Source organism: Acomys minous, assembly GCF_964271855.1.
Source record: "Acomys minous genome assembly, chromosome: 12".
Taxonomy (NCBI): domain Eukaryota; kingdom Metazoa; phylum Chordata; class Mammalia; order Rodentia; family Muridae; genus Acomys; species Acomys minous.
The window spans coordinates 33,763,480-33,770,705 of NC_140493.1; the positions used below are offsets into that span (position 1 = coordinate 33,763,480).

Genomic DNA, 7,226 nt, shown 5'->3' on the forward strand with positions numbered 1-7,226 from the left:
ATTATCCTTTTAGAGACTTGCTACGTGCCAGGCAAGAAAGCTTCAGAAGGCAAGAACAATTTTAGGCCAGCTAACGACTGCGCATGTGCGAACCTGAGCGAATTTGAGTACTCAGCAGCTTCTCTGCACAGGCGGAAGCTCCGCCCCTAAAGCTTGCGCCCGGAGGTGGGAGTGAGCGCTCCTTTGAGAATGACATAAATAGGGAGGCGGGCCGCTGACGTACAGGCATATACTTCCGGCTCGAGAGTGTTTCGCTTCCGGGGGCTACGAGCGTCTAGGAGTGCGGAAGTGAGGCTTGCGCCGCTGGTTCCAATGCGAGCATGAAGATCACCAGGCAGAAGCACGCCAAGAAGCATCTTGGCTTCTTCCGCAACAATTTTGGAGTCCGGGAGCCCTACCAGATCCTTCTGGATGGCACTTTCTGCCAAGCGGCGCTGCGGGGTCGCATCCAGCTGCGGGACCAGCTGCCCCGCTACCTTATGGGGGAGACCCAGTTGTGCACCACGAGGTGGGCCTGCGGGGCGGGGTCGCGGGTGTGGTCCAGAAGTCAGGAGGTGCAAACAGACAACAGATAAGTTAGGCGGATGGTACTGTGCCCTGTGAATATTCCCTGTTATAATCGGAGCAGGGATTCTGTAGAAGGTAGGCTTGGTTTTTGACTCCTGGTCCCAGTCAAATCCAGCTGTGTTTGTGAACCAGGCTGGCCTCGAACTCAGAGATCCTCTTGCCTCTGTCTTCCAAGTGCTAGGATTAAAAAAAAAAAAAACAACATTTAGATGTAACGTAGACAGCATAACTTCTTCAGCCTTGGTAATAATGTCAGATGGGGTGTAGTGTACATAAGGACATTTTTCAGTATCCAGAAGCTAACCCCCTTTCTATGGTGGTTGTTACTTTTTAAGTTTAACTCAAAACTTTTCAAGCCTTCTTACTGCCAATGAGAAATCATCAATTTCTAGGAAAAGAAGTCAAGACTGGAGATTGAATCAGGGCTCTGGGAGGCAGAGGTAGGCGGATCTCTGAGTTTAAGACCAGCCTGGTCTACAAAGTGAGTCCAGGACAACCAAGGCGACACAGAGAAACCTTGTCTCAGACAAACAGAAAAGTACCAACCAAATGGCAAGTGCTGGTCCAGACACCTAGAATACCCACCCTAGTGGGCAGAACAAAGGCCCTGCCTTCAATGGGTTGTAAAGCCAACTCCCCATGGCTGTTTTTGGTTCACATTTGTGCCTTCTCGCTCCGTGTAAGTGAGCACACCTAGGCTACAACACTGTGGGAACAGGAGGGTTGGCGTCATTTTAAAATGTTTCATAGAGTCGATGTTTGAGTCCCAAGGTTTTTTTCAGGCCTGAAGGGAGAAAGTCTGTTTTGAATGACATAAACAACAGACGATATTGTTTGAGAGAACTTTTGCACAAATAGAGTTGGCTGATGCCTGAAAAAGAGGTTGTGTCTAATGTGGAACATGAAAGTAAGGAAAAGGCAAATCAAAGCTAGACTACGAACAAATCGTAAAAATTTTAGTGGTCTTTGCATTGTAGAATATTTACTTTATCTGGGCGTGGTGTGGTCCACGCCTTTAATCCCAGCACTTGGGAGGCAGAGGCAGGTGGATCTCAGTGAGTTCAAAGCCAGCCTGGTCTACAAAATGAGCCCAGGACAGTCAAGGCTACACAGAGAAACCCTGTCTTGAAAAACCAAAAAAAAAAAAGAGAAAGAAAGAAAGAAAGAAAGAAAAAAAATTAAGAAAAAATATTTACTTAAGCAAATACATTAAAAGGAGTTACACTACTGCAGCTCAGAAATAGCCAGTTAGAGTGCTCTTTATATATTCATCCAAACCAAGCTGTGCTGTGTGCTCAATAAATGTTCAAATATTTTCCCTTGTAGTGAACACCCTTGCTTATTCAGAATTTCTCAAATAATGCTCTTTCTAGATTACAGGTACCCTCACATTTTTAATCCTAGGCTGGAAAGATGGCTCAGTGTTAAATATGCTTCCTGCTCTTCCAGAAGACCTAAGATGGGTTCCCATCATCCATGTCAGGGGTCTCACACTGCTTATAGCTCCAGCTCCAGGAAATCCAACATCCTCTTTTGGCCTCTGGCCTCTGCACCCACTCACATATACATACAATTGTTGGCTTGGTTTTTTGTTTTGTTTTATTTTGGTTTTTTTTTTTCATTTTTTTCAAGACAGAGTTTATCTGGGTAGCCCTGGCTGTCCTGACACTTGCTCTGTAGACTAGGCTGTAGCCTTAAACTCAGCGATCCACCTGCCTCTGCCTCCCAAGTGGTGGGGTTAAAGACATGCACCACCACCACCTTTAACCCCCGACCGCCCAGCCCAACACATACAAATTTTTAAATATTTTATGGGTCCCATAGTCAAAAAAGTGTTGATCCCTGTAGCCTTGACAATTGCTTCTACCTTTTCTGAATTGGTCGCTTCTGAACATCAGTAGTTTGTTTACTTCTGTGAGCCATACAACCATCCGTAGTACAGTGCGAGGATGCAAAGTGGTTGAGAAGTACTACATGGATACATACCCTCTAGCATTTTCTCTAAAGAATTTAACTTTTGAGCCAGTTGAGGTAGGTTACACTTGTAATATAAATACCCTGGGAGGCTGAGTCAGGAGAATTACTATGAGGTGGAAGCCATCCTCAAGGTTGAAGCCATATGCATAGCAAGGGACTGTCTCCAAAAAAAGGAAGGAAGAGAGAACTCACTCTAAACCAGGTTGGCCTTGGATTTAGAGATCTGCCTGCCTCTGCCTCCTAAGTGCTGGGACTAAAAGCTTGTGCACCTGGTTACTTTGGGGATTTTTCAAACGCCACAAAATTAGAGTGATGCAGGAAGCATTGGTACCAAGCGTTTGCTGGTAGGAGAATGCTCATTCTTGTTGACCGCATCTCTTCCCTACCTCCTTACTCTAGAGTTAGACCATCTCTTCTTAATTCTTTGCTGTTCATGAAGAACCATGTTGTTTCTTCTCTCATATGTTACATACCAACTGTAGTTTCCCCTCCCTCCTCCCTTACCAGCCCCTTCCCCCACCTTGCCTCTCCCCCAGATCTACTGCTTCTCTATTTCCCTTCAGAAAAAAACAGGCCTCCCAGGAGATCTGAACCAAACACAGCATATGAGGTTACAATAAGACTACACTCAAACATGCATATCAGGGCTGGGTAAATCAATCCAGAAGGAGGAAAAGGGTCCCATGAGCAGGCAGAAGAGTCAGAGACACAGACCCACGCAAGCTCTCTGATATCTGCTTCCGTCTCTGTGAGCTCATATGAGCCCTGCTCAGTTGATTCTGTGGGCCATGGTCTCCTGGTGTCCTCGGATCCTCTGGCTCCTATAATTATAAAGAACTTTTTTTTTTAAAGTCAGGATTCAAACAAGATAACACAAGTTGTTTTTTATTCTGTGTTAGTATTTTCTTGAAGTTGATAGTGACCTCGGGTTCCCTTCAATCATCTGGAAGGCTCACTGTATCTGACCTCTATAAGAGGTACAGATTTGAGGATAAGCTAGAAATTAATTTATCACCCAGCTTCAGGAGTCATTTGAGGTTAAGCAATAATACATGGGAAGAGCAACTTGCATGCTTCCCTACAGAGGTGCTCAGTTTATCCCGGCATTGGCATTATTTCTGCTTGAACTCGAATTTCACTTAAGAAAAGGACAACCATACTATAAATTCAAATTCTTATGGCATAGTTTTTCATTTTCAAAGCTTGCATATGATGTTTATGCTTCCTTTGTATAAACAAAAGAATGTATCAGTTGTGATTCTGGGCCTCTAATGACTTTCCCCTTCCCCCCCTCCCCCCAGATGTGTGTTAAAGGAGTTAGAAACCCTGGGAAAGGAATTATATGGAGCAAAACTGATTGCACAGAAATGCCAGGTTCGAAACTGTCCTCACTTCAAGAGTGCAGTGAGTGGATCAGAATGTCTTCTGTCCATGGTGGATGAAGGGAATCCGCACCATTATTTTGTGGCAACACAGGTAATGTTACTTCTAACACTGTAAGGCAATTGAACCACTTCTATATATATTCACGGAGAGCTGTTTGTAATTAGGAAAAAGGAAGTGGGAGAGATTATGTAGTGTTCAGAGTTTTATTTATTTACTTATCGTGGTATGTTAGACAAGGATTCTGTTGCTGATCTGTAATCCGTGTTTCATTGTTTGGACTTTTACAAATGCAGATTTTAAAAAATGGAGTCAATGACTAGGCAGTTACTGGAGCATATGAGAAATCTTAAGTACATGGACATTTTTTTCTTCCAGAAGTTTCATTTTAGAGGATAAGGAGTTGTTGCAGTAGTGTGTTGATGCTTCAGTGTTCTTCAAGGGGGGAAGAGTAGGGCAAAGTCTCTGCATCTGTATTCATAGCTGCTTTTCATGTTCCTGAAGTCACACTCTTTCTCAAAGTGTCATGGTGCATCTCCCTTAAGACTAGCACCAGGTGGTTGGAGAGCTGGCTCAATGGTTAAGAGCGCTGGCTGCTCTTTTAGAGGACTGGCATTCGATTCCCAACACCCACACAGCTGCTCACAACCATCTGTAACTATAGTCTCAAGGAATCCAACACCCTCTGTTGGCTTCAAGGCCACCAGGCACACATGTGGCACACTGATATATACACAGGAAAACGTCTATACACGTAGAAATAAATAATCCTTAAAAGAGAGACACTAGCAACAACATAGAATGTTGAGGGCGTTTAAAGACTGGGAGACAAATGGAGAGACTGTTCAGATTGCTGTTAAAACACTCACATGCTCAACTACACTTTCAGAATGATTTTGGAGTCAGCTTATTACTCCGTTTCAACCTCTTCCCATGCTGATGTTCAGAAATCATATCTTAGAAAAGAAAAAAGAAAAACTTCCTAATGTATTTACTTTTGCATTAGTTGATAATTCATGGCCCCCGAGTATTGACTGGTCCAACCCAAACTGCTGTTGTCCATCTTGCTTCAGCTTAGTTTTTATGTTTTCTGTCCTCTTTCATAAGATATGGCTTGATTAATGGAACATATTTATCAGAGAAGTAAAATCTGTAGTCTCTTCCCCCATCCCCCCACATATAGCCTTATTTAAACTCTTAGAAACTGAATTTTAGGTACTGACATTTTGATTGAGAAACTAAATTCCTTTTCTTTTTAATAGGATCAGAATTTATCTGTGAAAGTCAAGAAAAATCCTGGAATTCCTCTCATGTTCATTATTCAGAACACTATAGTCTTGGACAAGCCTTCTCCCAGGACAGTGGCCTTCGTGAAGGCTGTGGAGTCGGGCCAGCTGGTCTCAGTGCACGAGAAACAAAGTATCAAGCAACTCAAGGAGGAACAAGGCTTAGTAAGGACCCCTGAGCGGAGGAGGAGGAGGAGGAAGAAGAAGGTGGGCGGCCCCAATCCTCTCAGCTGCCTGAAGAAAAAGAAGAAAGCACAGGACACAAAGTCACCTGCTTCAGAAAAGAAAAGGAAAAGGAAAAGAGTTCGGAACAGATCCATGCAGAAAGTACGTTCTGAGCAGCAGGGTGCGGAAGGGTGACAAGTGCTGTGACACTGGAAGACGCTGTGAAAGTATTTATAGCAAAGGACTAAGCTTATTTTTATAAATCAGTACTGGCACATACACTTTTGCCTAAAATTAAAGAGTGGTTGGGTTTCTTTGTCATGTCAGAGTCCATCCTCTGTTGCTTACTTTGGGCAATGCTTTTTTTATTATAAAATTATTGTATCCGCTTTCTCCCTACTCTTACCTCCCAAGTGGTATATATGTGGTGTATGCATTGGAGTATGTGCTTGTGATTGTGTGTGAGCGTGCGTGCGTGCGTGCATGCGTGCTTGTGTGCGTGCGTGCATGCATAAAGAGGCCAGAGGTCAATCACTCTATCACTCTTTACCTTTATTGTTGAGACAGGGTCTCTTAGTGAGCCACTAACTTCCCAGTTAAATGACAACCGGCTGGCCATTAGGCCGCAGAGACCCTCCTGTCTCCTCTTATGCAGGGAGTGGCAGCATGCATGGATAAACGTGGCTTTTTGTATGGGTCACAGGATCTTAACTCAGCTCCTCATACTGCTGCAGCAGGTTTGTTACAAACTCAACCATGTCCCCAGAACCATATGTATACATTTTAAAAATCAGCAGTGAGAAGGTTCAGTGGGTAAAGATGCTTGCTGCCTACTTTGATGATTGAAGCTGATCCCTGAGACCACATGGTAGAAGGAGGGAACTGACTTCCCAAAGTTCTAACCTCCACACCTGTACATGCAAAAATACCAAATTTGCAAAAGTGAGTTATAAGGGGAAAGGGGCCTAAATCATCCCATTGTTTTGTACAGGTAATATATAACAATAAAAGTGTTTTGGTTTTTGGTTTTTCGAGACAGGGTTTTTCTGTGCAGCCTTTGCTATCCTGAACTCACTTTATAGACCAGGCTGGCCTTGAACTCACAGCGATCTGCCTGCCTCTGCCTCCCTTGTGCTGGGATTAAAGCTTTGCGCCACAATGCCCAGCCCCAACAATAAAAGTTTTAAAAGGCTTAAGGTAAAAGTTTCTTGGGCACTTTGAGAAACCTTCCATGTTCAACTGTTTTTACTTCTATCTCCAAATTATACAATATAATTCTACCTTCTGCTCTCAATCGACTAGAAAGTATGATTATACACCTTCCATTTTTCTAATATATAAATGTAGTATTTCTGTCACACAGTCATTTCCAGCATTGTTGAACGAAGTGACATGTGGTGTGCCTACATTGTTGTATTAGTTGCTGTTCCTGAAACTAATGGCACTGGACTTGTCTTCTGCATTGCCCAGTGACAAGGCAAAGGCCCCCACAGCCCGACGTTCCATATAGTTCCACTTATCCTATAGTGCCAAGTCATTTTCCTCATGAAATATTTGGCTGGGTTCTACTGATGTCCTCCAGTGTGCCTGTGTTTTCTCCTGAGCATGGTGCTAATTGCAATACATCTCGGTGTGGTTGCAGAGTGCCCAGCATGTAAAGTTAACTTAGATCACTTTAAAATACTGCCGCCCAAGTACTACTTCATTATAGGAATGGGAAGTTTTTGGTATGAGGGTTAGAAATTACTGACTACCAGTACCCACCAAAAATGCGAAGCTAATGGTTGAAGAGTCTGTGCCAAGTTATTCATGAGACATTTGTACTTCCCTATGTAAAGATCTTACTGT

The 7,226-nt window shown here is 43.5% G+C and overlaps 1 protein-coding gene across 1 annotated transcript; it reads left to right on the forward strand.

Moving 5' to 3' along the window:
• Positions 1 to 228: 228 nt before the first annotated feature.
• On the forward strand, positions 229 to 6,412 carry UTP23 (UTP23 small subunit processome component). The gene is made up of 3 exons (XM_084747899.1): positions 229 to 508; positions 3,846 to 4,020; positions 5,190 to 6,412. The coding sequence occupies exons 1-3, from the start codon at positions 321 to 323 to the stop codon at positions 5,571 to 5,573; spliced, it is 747 nt and encodes a 248-aa protein (XP_084604025.1). The 5' UTR covers positions 229 to 320; the 3' UTR covers positions 5,574 to 6,412.
• The last annotated feature ends 814 nt before the right edge of the window (positions 6,413 to 7,226 follow it).

Bases quoted from the DNA above. Each gene is read 5' to 3' on its own strand.
- UTP23 (XM_084747899.1), top strand. From the start codon at position 321: ATGAAGATCACCAGGCAGAAGCACGCCAAGAAGCATCTTGGCTTCTTC. The intron at 509-3,845 runs GTGGGCCTGCGG...CCCTCCCCCCAG, and splicing joins ACCCAGTTGTGCACCACGAG to ATGTGTGTTAAAGGAGTTAG. The intron at 4,021-5,189 runs GTAATGTTACTT...TCTTTTTAATAG, and splicing joins ATTATTTTGTGGCAACACAG to GATCAGAATTTATCTGTGAA.